At 39.9% G+C, this 16052-nt stretch overlaps 1 protein-coding gene across 10 annotated transcripts in view; it reads left to right on the top strand.

Annotated features, from left to right (window-relative positions):
* The window catches only part of LOC139746704 (uncharacterized), a 385796-nt gene that overhangs the window by 320862 nt on the left and 48882 nt on the right, over positions 1-16052 (top strand). Inside the window, exons 6-7 of one of the 10 annotated variants that reach the window (XM_071658183.1) lie at positions 11952-12236; positions 12580-14532. The exons of 4 other annotated variants lie outside the window; for them this stretch is intronic. In XM_071658183.1, the coding sequence (XP_071514284.1) occupies positions 11952-12227 (276 nt within the window). In that variant the 3' untranslated portion in view covers positions 12228-12236; positions 12580-14532. 5 more of the 10 variants (XM_071658191.1, XM_071658181.1, XM_071658161.1 and 2 more) reach the window with 5 other exon arrangements.

Here is a 16052-nt window from a genome sequence, read left to right as displayed (position 1 = left end):
TTGTCCTCAAACATCTCATTTCCAGCACATCCATCCTCCTGCGCACAACTCTATCCATAGCCCAGGCCTCGCAACCATACAACATTGTTGGAACCACTATTCCTTCAAACATACCCATATATATATATATATATGTATATATATCTATATATATATATATATATATATATATATATATATATATATATATATATATGTATATATATATATATATCGTCCAAATGCCTCTCTCTTCTCTTTCACTAATACTCTTACTTCTTCATCCCACCACACACTACCCTTTCTAAACAGCCCACCTCCCACTCTTCTCATGCCACAAGCATCTTTTGCGCAATCCATCACTGATTCCCTAAATACATCCCATTCCTCCCCGACTCCCCTTACTTCCATTGTTCTCACCTTTTTCCATTCTGTACACAGTCTCTCCTGGTACTTCCCCACACAGGTCTCCTTCCCAAGCTCACTTACTCTCACCACCTTCTTCACCCCAACATTCACTCCTCTTTTCTGAAAACCCATACTAATCTTCACCTTAGCCTCCACAAGATAATGATCAGACATCCCTCCAGTTGCACCTCTCAGCACATTTGGACGATTTTTGCAGGGAAAAAATGCAATTGAGTGGGAGAAGTATAAAAGAAAGAGACAGGAGGTCAAGAGAAAGGTGCAAGAGGTGAAAAAAAGGGCAAATGAGAGTTGGGGTGAGAGACTATCAGTAAATTTTAGGGAGAATAAAAAGATGTTCTGGAAGGAGGTAAATAGGGTGCGTAAGACAAGGGAGCAAATGGGAACTTCAGTGAAGGGCGTAAATGGGGAGGTGAAAACAAGTAGCGGTGATGTGAGAAGGAGATGGAATGAGTATTTTGAAGGTTTGTTGAATGTGTCTGATGACAGAGTGGCAGATATAGGGTGTTTTGGTCGAGGTGGTGTGCAAAGTGAGAGGGTTAGGGAAAATGATTTGGTAAACAGAGAAGAGGTAGTAAAAGCTTTGCGGAAGATGAAAGCCGGCAAGGCAGCAGGTTTGGATGGTATTGCAGTGGAATTTATTAAGAAAGGGGGTGACTGTATTGTTGACTGGTTGGTAAGGTTATTTAATGTATGTATGACTCATGGTGAGGTGCCGGAGGATTGGCGGAATGCGTGCATAGTGCCATTGTACAAAGGCAAAGGGGATAAGAGTGAGTGCTCAAATTACAGAGGTATAAGTTTGTTGAGTATTCCTGGTAAATTATATGGGAGGGTATTGATTGAGAGGGTGAAGGCATGTACAGAGCATCAGATTGGGGAAGAGCAGTGCGGTTTCAGAAGTGGTAGAGGATGTGTGGATCAGGTGTTTGCTTTGAAGAATGTATGTGAGAAATACTTAGAAAAGCAAATGGATTTAGTAGCATATTATGTTCAGAGTAGGAAATGTAGAGGTGAAGAGATGCTTTGAAGTTTAAATACAATGGTGAAAGGCGTGAGGAATGTGTTGAAGCATGTGAAAATTCTTGTCGAGGTATTGGTCACAGGCATGTGAACGTCTGGAAAAGGAAAGCTGTTGGGTCTGATGTGAGGATGTAGGTTTTGCTAACTTGAGCAGGGGTGGTGTGATTGTTACCTCCCACTGGTTGTTTAATTTGTTTATGGATGGGATGTAAAGGAGCTAAAATTAAAGTACTGGTAAATAGGGGAACATGAATGAAGGTATCTGTTGGCATGAGATACATGTGATTGTGGTTCCATTCGTTGTTCCTTGCTGTACATGCTAGCGGGACAGCAAGCTAATGTGATAAATACACTCGCAAAGCTGGTGACAGCGAAAGTTATTTATAAATGTGTGATATAAAAATATAATAAATGTATATAATGATCAAACTTATTCATTACAGTAGCGAGGTAGGTGACAAGGTGCCTCTGAGGGTCCCTGGTTTGATTGGAATTAAAAAAACGAGGGAGGATAGTTTTTAGTGTTCTAGACACTGGAATGTGGAATTCTGTCCACCAGGGTATTGGAAATCCATGTGAAGCGTGAAGATGGAAAGTGTGTGGGGCGGGAGGGGGAAAATTTTCGGGAAGCCATGAATAAATGTGTGGAACGAGAAGCCTTTGTTCTTCGGAAAGCCACAAAATGGGATATGTGTGCGAGGTAGGTGGATTAAACAGCTGTAATTTGGTTGCAGGGTGGGTCTAGTGGATAAGATGTGTCATTGAGAGTATGGATGTTGCTGTGGAAATACATGTGTTGAGGCAATGTGGGTGTGGCCATTTTTCAGTAGTATCGTTTAAGGGAAAGACAAAGATAAATAAAAAATTTAGAGACAAAAGTATATTTAAATATTTTGGACATGATATAATATGAATATGAATATATTGAATAAGATTTATTATATTGCTGTCATATATAGCATTAAGAACAGAGGACTGGGCCTTTGAGAGAATATCCTCACCTGGCTCCTTTCTCTGTTCCTTCTTTTGGGAAAAAAAAAAGAAAGAAACACTTAAGTTCCCAAGTGCACTTTTGTGTAATGATCACATCATCAGGGGAGACATGAGAGAGAAATATAACAGTCAATTGATGTACAGCAAAGAGATGTAGCTAGGACGCCATTTGGTAAATATACTATTGTCCAAGACAAATGTTTACCAAATGGCGTCCTAGCTACGTTGTCGTTGTATATCAACTGACTGTTAAATTTCTCTCTTGTGTCTCCCCTGATGATGTGATTATTACACAAAAGTGCACTTGGGAACTTATTGTGTTTCATTATTCCCATGGACTCTTAGGAATATACTTGATCATGCGCAAAATTGTGATTCTTTTCCAATATATATACATATATTGGAAAGGATCACAATTTTGCACGTGATCAAGATATTCCTATGAGTCCAAGGGGAAAATGAAACACGATAAGTTCCCAAGTTAAAGTACCCTAGATCTTTCATTGATAAATCCTTTAAGTTAGCAAAGAAATCATTTTATAGAGTTGAGCCCAGACCTCCCATTGACACCAAGAATCTTTTAGTTCTTCCTTTTAATAATAATTTGACTTTCCTTTCCATGTTGCTTAAATCCTTTAATGTAAATGTTGCCTTTAGCAACAATAATACTATAAAGAATATCTTAATCTGGAATTCACCAGAAAATTCTCTTTGATGCATCTATAAAGTGCCTCGTGGAAATTGTGATAAACTTTATGTTGGTCAGACTGGTAAGGATCTTTCTGTTAGACTTAAGCAACATAAATATAGTATAAGAACAGGACAAGAATCAAATGCCTTGTTTAATCACGTTAAAAACTATGATCATTGTATTGACTGGAGTAATGCCATCTCAGTTATTGATTCTAACTCTACTACCAAGAGAAATATCATTGAATCTTCTATTATTAAATACACAAAGAATTATAATCTTAATATTAGTGATGGCCTATACAAATTAGATAACTTTATTGTTGATAAAATTTGTAAAATGATAAGTTTATGAACGCTCGTTGTATGTTTTGGACAATCACATGTTTACCAAATGGCATCCTAGCTTCGTCTTGGATGTATTTTGACTGGCTTACATTTCTCTCTCGTGTCTCCCCTGATTATGTGATTATTACATGAAAGTGCACTTGGGAACTTATCATGTTTCATTTTCCCATGGACTTATAGGAACATACATATATTAATATATATATATATATATATATATATATATATATTTTTTAATTTTTTTTTATTATACTTTGTCGCTGTCTCCCGCGTTTGCGAGGTAGCGCAAGGAAACAGACGAAAGAAATGGCCCAACCCCCCCATACACATGTATATACATACGTCCACACACGCAAATATACATACCTACACAGCTTTCCATGGCTTACCCCAGACGCTTCACATGCCTTGATTCAATCCACTGACAGCACGTCAACCCCGGTATACCACATCGCTCCAATTCACTCTATTCCTTGCCCTCCTTTTCACCCTCCTGCATGTTCAGGCCCCGATCACACAAAATCTTTTTCACTCCATCTTTCCACCTCCAATTTGGTCTCCCTCTTCTCCTTGTTCCCTCCACCTCCGACACATATATCCTCTTGGTCAATCTTTCCTCACTCATCCTCTCCATGTGCCCAAACCACTTCAAAACACCCTCTTCTGCTCTCTCAACCACGCTCTTTTTATTTCCACATATCTCTCATACCCTTACGTTACTCACTCGATCAAACCACCTCACACCACACATTGTCCTCAAACATCTCATTTCCAGCACATCCATCCTCCTGCGCACAACTCTATCCATAGCCCGCGCCTCGCAACCATACAACATTGTTGGAACCACTATTCCTTCAAACATACCCATTTTTGCTTTCCGAGATAATGTTCTCGACTTCCACACATTCTTCAAGGCCCCCAGAATTTTCGCCCCCTCCCCCACCCTATGATCCACTTCCGCTTCCATGGTTCCATCCGCTGCCAGATCCACTCCCAGATATCTAAAACACTTCACTTCCTCCAGTTTTTCTCCATTCAAACTCACCTCCCAATTGACTTGACCCTCAACCCTACTGTACCTAATAACCTTGCTCTTATTCACATTTACTCTTAACTTTCTTCTTCCACACACTTTACCAAACTCAGTCACCAGCTTCTGCAGTTTCTCACATGAATCAGCCACCAGCGCTGTATCATCAGCGAACAACAACTGACTCACTTCCCAAGCTCTCTCATCCCCAGCAGACTTCATACTTGCCCCTCTTTCCAAAACTCTTGCATTTACCTCCCTAACAACCCCATCCATAAACAAATTAAACAACCATGGAGACATCACACACCCCTGCCGCAAACCTACATGCACGAGACCGGGTTATAGAGATGGGTGATTTGAATGCAAAGGTGAGTGATGTGGCAGTTGAGGGAATAATTGGTATACATGGGGTGTTCAGTGTTGTAAATGGAAATGGTGAAGAGCTTGTAGATTTATGTGCTGAAAAAGGACTGATGATTGGGAATACCTGGTTTAAAAAGCGAGATATACATAAGTATACTTATGTAAGTAGGAGAGATGGCCAGAGAGCGTTATTGGATTACGTGTTAATTGACAGGCGTGCGAAAGAGAGACTTTTGGATGTTAATGTGCTGAGAGGTGCAACTGGAGGGATGTCTGATCATTATCTTGTGGAGGCTAAGGTGAAGATTTGTATGGGTTTTCAGAAAAGAAGAGTGAATGTTGGGGTGAAGAGGGTGGTGAGAGTAAGTGAGCTTGAGAAGGAGACCTGTGTGAGGAAGTACCAGGAGAGACTGAGTACAGAATGGAAAAAGGTGAGAACAATGGAAGTAAGGGGAGTGGGGGAGGAATGGGATGTATTTAGGGAATCAGTGATGGATTGCACAAAAGATGCTTGTGGCATGAGAAGAGTGGGAGGTGGGTTGATTAGAAAGGGTAGTGAGTGGTGGGATGAAGAAGTAAGAGTATTAGTGAAAGAGAAGAGAGAGGCATTTGGATGATTTTTGCAGGGAAAAAATGCAATTGAGTGGGAGATGTATAAAAGAAAGAGACAGGAGGTCAAGAGAAAGGTGCAAGAGGTGAAAAAAAGGGCAAATGAGAGTTGGGGTGAGAGAGTATCATTAAATTTTAGGGAGAATAAAAAGATGTTCTGGAAGGAGGTAAATAAAGTGCGTAAGACAAGGGAGCAAATGGGAACTTCAGTGAAGGGCGCAAATAGGGAGGTGATAACAAGTAGTGGTGATGTGAGAAGGAGATGGAGTGAGTATTTTGAAGGTTTGTTGAATGTGTTTGATGATAGAGTGGCAGATATAGGGTGTTTTGGTCGAGGTGGTGTGCAAAGTGAGAGGGTTAGGGAAAATGATTTGGTAAACAGAGAAGAGGTAGTGAAAGCTTTGCGGAAGATGAAAGCCGGCAAGGCAGCAGGTTTGGATGGTATTGCAGTGGAATTTATTAAAAAAGGGGGTGACTGTATTGTTGACTGGTTGGTAAGGTTATTTAATGTATGTATGACTCATGGTGAGGTGCCTGAGGATTGGCGGAATGCGTGCATAGTGCCATTGTACAAAGGCAAAGGGGATAAGAGTGAGTGCTCAAATTACAGAGATATAAGTTTGTTGAGTATTCCTGGTAAATTATATGGGAGGGTATTGATTGAGAGGGTGAAGGCATGTACAGAGCATCAGATTGGGGAAGAGCAGTGTGGTTTCAGAAGTGGTAGAGGATGTGTGGATCAGGTGTTTGCTTTGAAGAATGTATGTGAGAAATACTTAGAAAAGCAAATGGATTTGTATGTAGCATTTATGGATCTGGAGAAGGCATATGATAGAGTTGATAGAGATGCTCTGTGGAAGGTATTAAGAATATATGGTGTGGGAGGAAAGTTGTTAGAAGCAGTGAAAATGTAAGGCATGTGTACGTGTAGGAAGAGAGGAAAGTGATTGGTTCTCAGTGAAATATATATATATATATATATATATATATATATATATATATATATATATATATATATATATATATATATATATATGTATATATATATATTTTGCTTTGTCGCTGTCTCCCGCGTTTGCGAGGTAGCGCAAGGAAACAGACGAAAGAAATGGCCCAACCCACCCCCCTACACATCTATATACATACACGTCCACACACACAAATATACATACCCATACATCTCAATGTACACATATATATACACACACAGACATACACATTTAAACACATGTACATAATTCATACTGGCTGCCCATATTTATTCCCATCGCCACCCCGCCACACATGGAATAACATCCCCCTTCCCCCTCATGTGCGCGAGGTAGCGCTAGGAAAAGACAACAAAGGCCCCATTCGTTCACACTCAGTCTCTAGCTGTCACGTAATAATGCCCGAAACCACAGCTCCCTTTCCACATCCAGGCCCCACAGAACCTTCCATGGCCCACCCCAGACGCTTCACATGCCCTAATTCAATCCATTGACAGCACGTCGACCCCGGTATACCACATCGATCCAATTCACTCTATTCCTTGCCTGCCTTTCACTCTCCTGCATGTTCAGTCCCCGATCACTCAAAATCTTTTTCACTCCATCTTTCCACCTCCAATTTGGTCTCCCACTTCTCCTTGTTCCCTCCACCTCCGACACATATATCCTCTTGGTCAATCTTTCCTCACTCATTCTCTCCATGTGCCCAAACCATTTCAAAACACCCTCTTCTGCTCTCTCAACCACACTCTTTTTATTTCCACACATCTCTCTTACCCTAACATTACTTACTCGATCAGACCACCTCACACCAGATATTGTCCGTCAAACATCTCATTTCCAGCACATCCACCCTCTTGCGCACAAATCTATCCATAGCCCACGCCTTGCAACCATACAACATTGTTGGAACCACTATTCCTTCAAACATACCCATATATTTATTTTTTCTTTCATACTATTCGCCATTTCCCGCATCAGCGAGGTAGCGTTAAGAACAGAGGACTGGGCCTTTGAGTGAAATCCTCACCTGTCCCCCTTCTCTGTTCCTCCTTTTGGAAAAAAAAAGAAATAGATAGATAGAAAAGTTGGAGGAAGTGAAGTGTTTTAGACATCTGGGAGTGGACTTGACAGCGAATAGAACCATGGGAGCAGAAGCAAGTCACAGGGTGAGGGAGGGGGTGAAGGTTCTAGGAGTGATGAAGGATGTGTAGAAGAGAACATTATCTGAGAGAGCAAAAATGAGTATGTTTTAAGGAATAGTAGTTCTAACAATATGGTTGCAAGGCATGGGCTATAGATAGGGTTATACGGAGGAGGGTAGATGTGTTAGAAATGAAATGTATGAGGACAATATGGGATGTGAGGTGGTTTGATTGAGTAAGTAATGAAAGGGTAAGTGAGATGTGTGGTAATAAAAAGAGTGTGGTTGAGAGAGCAGAAGAGGGTATGTTAAAATGGTTTGGACATATGAAAGAATGGGTGAGGGAAGGTTGTCTTAAGAGAATATGTGTCAGAGGTGGAAGGAACAAGAGAAGCAGTAGACCAAACTGGAGGTGGAAGGATGGAGTGAAAAAAAATTTTGAGTTATTGGGGCCTGAACACACAGGAGAGTGAGAGGCTACAAGGAATAGAGTGAATTGGAACGATGAAGTATATTAGGGTTGACTTGCTGTCAGTGGACTGAACCATTTCATGTAAAACATCTAAGGGAAACCATGGAAAGGTCTATGGGGCCTGGATGTGAATAGGAAGCTGTGATTTCGGTGCATTGCACATGACAGTTAGAGACTGAGTGTGAACGAATGTGGCCTTTATTGTCTGTTTTCCTGGCACTACCAAGCTAAAGCAGGAGGTAGCAATGCTGTTTCCTATGGGATGGGGTGATGCCAGGGGTGGATGAAGGCAAGCTGGTATGAATATGTATATGTCTGTGTATGTGTATTTATGTGTGTATATATGTTTCTATATTGATATGTATATGTGCATGTATGAGCATTTATGTATATATATGTATATATAAGTGGATGGGCCATTCTTCGTCTGTTTCCTGGCGCTACCTCGGCGACATGGGAAACAGCAATTAAGTATCATAAAAAAGAAATTTGATATATTTTATGCATACTATTTTGTGCATTAGTGAGGAAGCTTTCAAGAATAGATGACTGAGCCTTAGAGGGAATACTTTTCAATTGGCCCCCATCTCTGTTCCTTCTTTTGGAAAAGTAAAACTGGAGGGGAGAATTTCCAGCCCCCTGCTCACCACCCCTTGTGTCAGCAAGGTAGTGCCAGGAAAACAGACAAAATAGGGCAACATTTGTTCACAGTCAGTCTCTAGCTGTCATATGTAATGCATGGAGACCACAACTCCCTATTCACATCCAGGCCCCACAGACTTTTCCATAGTTTACCCCAGATGTTTCACATGCTGTGGTTCAGTCCATTGACAGCATGTCAAACCTGGTATATCACATCGTTCCAATTCACTCTATTTCTTGCATGTCTTTCACCCATCTGCATGTTCAGGCTCCTATTGCTCAAAATCTTTTTCACTCCATCCTTCCACCTCCAATTTGGTCTCTTGCTTCTCCTTGTTCCCTCCACCTCTGATGCATATATCCTCTTTGTCAACCTTTCCTCGCTCATTCTCTGCATGTCCAAACCATTTCAACACACTCTTTCCTGCACTTTCATCACTTAATCAAACCACCTCATGCCACATATTGTTCTCAAACATTTCATTTCCAACACATCCACCCTCCTCCATACAACCCTATCTATAGCTCATGCCTTGCAACCATATAATACTGTTGAGATTACTGTTCCTTCAAACATACCCATTTTCACTCTCCAAGATAATGTTCTCTGTTTCCAAACATTCTTCATTGCCCTCAGAACCTTCTTCCCCTCCCCAACCCTGTGACACTTCCACTTCCATGGTTCATTTGCTGCTAAGTTCACTCCAAGATATCTATTTTTCTCCATTCAAACTCACATCCCAGTTAACTTGTCCCTCAACCCTACTGAATCAAAAACCTTGCTCTTATTCACAGTTACTCTCAGCTTTCTCCTTTCACACACTTTTCCAGACTCAGTCACCAACTTCTACAGTTTCTCACTCAAATCAGCCACCAGTGCTATATCATCAGTGAACAACAACTGACTCACTTCCCAGGCCCTGTCATCCCCAACAGACTGCAAACTCGCACCTCTCCAAAATTCTTGCATTTACCTCCTGAATCACCCCATCCATAAACAAATTAAACGACCATGGAGACATCACACACTCCTGCTGAAGACTAACCTTCGCTGGGAGCCATTCACTCTCCTCTCTTCCTACTGGTACACATGCCTTACATCCTTGATAAAAATTTCCATTGTTTCTAGCAGCTTACCTCCCACACCATGTCCTCTTAAGACCTTCCACAAAGCATCTCTATCAACCCTATCATATACCTCCAGATCCATAAATGCCTCATACAAATCCATCTTTTTCTGAATATTTCTCACACGCTCATATCATACATAATGCATGTATTTTACACAGTCCTCATCTGTATGTTCATGTTTTTATTCAGAAAAAAATATAGGAAAAACCTTAGTAACTTTGCATCAGGAGTCCCATCACATATGTTCGTAAATTATGTCTCTCACTTGGTGAAAGATTTGGTAAATTATATATTTTGTAAAATTTTATACATAGTTCTCTTTAGTAGATTCATGACTAATTCATATGCTAAAATGAACTACATAGAGTACAGTATTAAGAAAATACTATAACCAAAATATGGGCAGTACAGCAATGTTCAGTTTAGAACATTTCCTGTGTAGGAAGAGGAGTGGTCATCTATCTGTTCAAAACGTACATCTTACTTAGCAAATGTTGCATTAGATTGTCTTATTTGTATATTCTTTTTTGCTTAGTAGCAGTTGTTTACATATTCAGAAAGAACGTACGGAAAACTTTATTTAGGTAATCCCAGAGTCCCAAAGAAATGTAGATGTGGCAAATAGGCAGTCACCTGTCTGCCATTTTCTGTATGTATTGTATATTATTTTCATTGGTTGGATAATGTTTTTAATATTATTTGGTACATTATGTACATAACATTTTGAGTAATGTTTTCCCTGGTTCCTTATTTACATGGAAATAGATGTCATAATATAAAGCCCTTTGGTACTGGATGAACAACTTTTTTATACCTATCTTTGCTATATCCCAACCCTGTTGTGCCAGTGAGAGCATCCACCAATAAACACAGCAAGGAACTATGACAATTTTAGTAAAAGCAGCTGTAATTGCTTTCTCAATATTACCTTTATTAACCAAATTTCAAGACTTTATGAACTCTGTTTATGGACACAAATTCCAGATAACTGGAGCTTTGACAGATAATCAGTAGTTTTCAGATTTGGATGAGTCCTGATTGATATATAGGATAATTGAATACCTGTGAGATGGTTAACTGGACTTTTTCTGTATTCTAATGTGATACATTAATGGAAGATGAACTGCTAGAATATCTTGTGATCAGCATGAGAGAAATTTAGATCATATGCAGTATATGCACTTTATCTGATTTTCATGTTTGATTTTCAAATCATAAATAGGGTAGATTACATTTTATGATAGGTGTGGAAGACTTACAGAAATGATTAAAACGACAGTTGACTCTGTGCAAACATTAGAAAAATCAGATAGTGTTTACTACGTAAATGGTGAATAGATATGGCTCAAAAAGTTGGCTCACTGCCCATTGCTATATACTCTACTGCATTTTGTTTTTGGATGATTTTATTGATTTTTACATTATTTAGATAACTAGAATTCTTTTAGAATGGAGATGAAAACTGTTGGTGCTGATGTGATACATGAAGCTACTACATTGTCAATACAGTTATGATGGAGTGGATTCCTTTATGGCATTATTTTTATGGGATGTTTAGTTACAACATCAGCTGTGCCTAAGATGGTGTTGTCTCTTTGCAGCGGCTGGCTTCTGTCTTGGCTGCTGGTGGCGCAGGTGTGGGCGTATTAGGGCGAGTAGGAGGGATGAGCGAGGCTGAACGTTTGGCATGGGCACGAAGCCTTGGAGGCGGGCAGACCTGGACCTGTCCAGTGTGTCACAAACAGTTTGGCATGCGTTACTACTATGAACGTCACCTTAAATGTCATCAGGCTCAAAAGGACCACCAGTGCCCCTACTGCCCATTTCGTGCTTCCTATAAATGGAATTTGAAATCTCATGTACGAAACAAACACCGTGACAAACCACCACCACCCTAGTTACATAAGGTGCTTCTGAAAAGATTGTGCATTGGTACTGTATATGGTATCTGGTTTGATTTGAAAAATAGTGTTTTGCAGTACTTTATACTGGAGCAGCATTAGTCTGGATGATAATTGAAATTTTTACTGGTGGTGGATTTGATGGATGATGTTGATGGTATTGACGTTAGTAGCGACAGACTTCAAGGGCTAATTTCTCTCATTACAGGGCTTGCTGCCCCTCCATGGGCGTCAATACCATGTGGGATATCCTGCTGTATCCAGTGTAGACTCACAGTTCCGCTGCTGCTGGTGCGGTAAGGCCTCCACTACTCGCTATGATTATGATAAACACCTACGTACCCATACGGGTGAAAAACCCTTCATCTGCCCTATCTGTCCATTTCGAACTGGGGACAGGTCAAGTCTCTCTAAGCATGTTCGTCGACATCGTCAACGTAGACCCCCATCAGGGCAAGGCCACTCTTTTTCCCATCACCATTAGCCTCTCATAGTACGGATGAGCTTGATTGGTACTTTAGAGGTTGATCCTTAACCCAGATACCAATTTTGTTGGTCAGAAACTCCCAATAATGTGTAACAACAATTGTTTTGTTCTGCTGAATATTTACCCATGCACTAGATAGATTTTTCAGTGTATGGCACTATAATTGTGTTTATGTGTTTGTGCACTGCACTGATAGTCCACTTCCTTAGGGTGGTATGTGATAAACAATCCAAGCCCTGTTCCACCCCATTGACATTCAGTCTTTGACCACAGTGCCTAAAAGCTGTTTTGTAAGGACTTTCTCAGCCTTGTATACTGAGTTTACAAGAGTCCGTGTCCTCTGTTTCAGGCCGGGGGCAGCCTGGACGTAGGAAGGGAGTTTAGGGGAGGCGCGAACCCGATGTATGTGGTAGAGGGTGTTGAAGTGCTGCCTTGCCCGCTGTGTGGTCGACTACTACACACTCGATCAAGGTTCCGAAGCCACCTTGAATATTGTCGGCGTGCTGCCAATCCTCAGTTTGCCTGCCAGATCTGCCACAAGTCCTTCGCTTATCGTAAGGACCTAGAGAAACATGTACGCACACACACAGGCGAAAGACCATACCCATGCCATTATTGCACATACCGTTTTGCTGACCGCAGCAGTTTAGTGAAGCATCAGCGACGACACCATCCTCCAGCCACATTATGAGGACAGTTAAGGCATTGCAAGAAAGAAAATCAAGAAGTGCTATTTTATGGCGTATATAAAAATAGTATATACATAAATATTTTTGCTTTTACATCAGTTGACAGAAGAGAATGAATCACCACGTTGATTTTACAGGCCAGGTATAAAAGAAAGAGTGCCATTGGCAAAAATACACCCTTGATAAGATACTTGTCTATCTCCTTGCAGGGTGGTCCTGTGGCGGGTGCAGGAATGGCTCACGACCATACACAGCACAACTCACAGGGCATCGGGGGAGTAGGGCACTATATATCTTTATGCAGGGATGATCGACTTCAAGCTGGTCAGTTAAAAAGTACATGGACTGAAATACAGTATGAAACTATTCCAATTTCATCCAATTCACTGTTAATGCATACAGGACAACAAAGAACTCAACTAATGACCATGAATGAGTGGGTGTGTCCATTATGCTTGAAGATTTTATTGACTGAACGTAGCTATAAGCGACACTTGGACTATCACCGTCAAGCATCAAATCCACAGCATAGATGCACCCAGTGTGGAAAGCGTTTTACTTTTGCGGCTGACCTTCAGAAGCACCTAAGAACACACACTGGTGAAAAACCTTTCAAATGTTCCCGCTGTCCTTATCGAACTGGAGATCGTAGCCACTTAGCTCGACATGTCAGAGCACCTCATCCAAATGATGAGACTGAATGTCAAGAACAAGAACAGGCTCAGCATATTTTTGATACTGTGAAAGAGAAAAAGTAAAGTTATTATACCTTTATTGCATTTGACTGTCAAAACATGTAATATGACTTAATCCATTTTTTATTATATATTAGGAAGGATTAGAGTTAAGCAATATTGCTAGTCAAAATTTTATAAAGGAACTTTTTAATTAGAATATTTTCAATTTCACTTAATTTGAGACTTTGATTACTTTTATTTTATAATTTTAGTTAATTTTTTCATTGGAGATTGAGGAAGGTGACTGTTTTAGAAATTATTTGAATGTCTTGTTTTCATTTGTGATGAGATATGTTAGACTGTAAATTTACAGCTACAAGAATTTGATATTATGTGTATTAGAAATGTTGATGGAGATTTAGAAGTACTGTTATGATGTTTTGTTATAATGTGATAGAAGGAAAAAAGGTAATGATGCAAAGACCAGTTTTTCATCTAAATAAAAGAAGGCATGATTTGGATCAGGGATCTTAATACAAAAGATATAGAAATAAAGTTAAGACACTACAGAAAGCTTTGTTTTGAAGTTTCTAAATAATGTGGAGAATAACAAAATATCCAAAAAATCTTTTTGGTCTACTGAATTATCTATATTATTCCTTTTTATGTACAGTCCGGTTATAGATAGGTGATGAAAGACCCAAATGTTATTTTATAATGGTGATAACCTACTGAGCAGTGGCAGATGTATAATTTAGCAACAAGAGGTTATGTGTTACATTCGTAGCTCATCAAAATTTGAATATGAACTGGATTCCTGAAATATGTTCACAAGATAAATTTTATCTTGTTTTATACTGATATAAAGTGTGTATTATGTAAGTGCATAATGCATTAATGAATATTAGACATGTGAAATATATATTCATAATGAATTTAGGTTGTATGATTTCTCTCCCTCATCTTCAGATTTCTCATGCAGATAATTAAATGTGCTTGGAGTGAATGTGAACTGGAAAGATAAATTTCTCCTATGCCCATGTCCATATCGTACATCTAGAGCAGGTAAGCATATATAACATCTACAGAACACACTTTACAGCGTACCCTTAGATAGTACATACTAGTAGAGTTCTTGGTTTTGTCCAAGAAAAATTGATGGCCTCAAAATAGCCTGCCCTGCTCACCCCAGGGACTGTATCCTTGGGACTGCCCATCTAGGACACACACACACACACACACACACACACACACACACACACACACACACACACACACACACACACACACACCCATTCATCCTTGGGACTTTATCTCAGAGACTGCCTCTCCAAGTCCATCCTTCTCATCCCAGGGATTGTAACCCCTTATTACACTCACACACACACACACACACACAGGCCTAGGTGCAGAAAGGTTCTCCCCGTACATAATGAAGCTTTTCTTAAAGATATCAGGTGGTCTGCTTTCCAGCAGGCCTATAATGTATAAGAAAGGATGGGAGAATAGAGTGTGAAGGGACCCCCAAATGGTGAATTGTCTGGATATTAAGTTTGATAGTGCAGATTCTAAGGAGTTCAGTAATAGTGGGAGTAGGAAGACAACAGTTTTCAAATCAAATGCCCAAATTTTGCCAACCTCAGCAAAGCAAAATACTAAAACACTCTTCATGTAAAGGATATCCAAGCAACAAATATTGTAAGCAGCTGACATTAGGGTAGAGAGAGAGAGAGAGCATATTTAAAAATTGATGTAGATAAGTGTCACTGTGAGTAAAACATGAGATGGTAAAATGTTTACAACCAAGAGGCATCACAAACTGATTAGTCAACAGTTTTCCCTGGATGAATGCCTATTTGTATTATGGGGAAGCAGTCTAAGACCTATAACAATAGCTAAACCAAGAAAATGAGAGGAAATTAAAGATAGCAGGGAAATTAACCTAATTCAGTCACGACAACAGACCGTTAAAAAGTCAAGTTAAGCCTTTTATCACATAGTAAAGTTGTTTCAATTTTCTTTTCATATTAATATCAGCCAGAAATGGATTAAGGTAAGGGAGAATACCTGTAGCAAGAAGTTGTGATAAAATCCACAAAAAGAAAAGCACAAGGAAGGGATAAAACATCCACCAGAGAAAAAAAGTTTGGGGCTTTTGGTTGAAATCAATGAAAACCAGGATGATAAAGTAGCACAATTAGAAAAGAAAGGATTACACCTGTGGCATGTATTTAGCTGCTGCTTCCCACTGTATCTGTGTGAAGACCAGCTTGTTACCTCCTTCCCATGGATGGTTAAGCTGCAGAATTTTCTCCATTCTTTTGTCTTTCCTTCCTTGTGTAACCAGGCCTGCAAACACTGCACGGAGCCCTTTTTCTTTTGCTTCTTTCACTCAAGATGGCATTGATTAGGGCATGTTTTATCTTACCATGTCAATCTCTTAAAGAATTAGTTGA

This window comes from Panulirus ornatus, chromosome 66 (assembly GCF_036320965.1).
Source record: "Panulirus ornatus isolate Po-2019 chromosome 66, ASM3632096v1, whole genome shotgun sequence".
Taxonomy (NCBI): Eukaryota; Metazoa; Arthropoda; class Malacostraca; order Decapoda; family Palinuridae; genus Panulirus; species Panulirus ornatus.
Note: the sequence above shows the minus strand (reverse complement) of the source record. Positions and strands in the feature narration are given on the sequence as shown.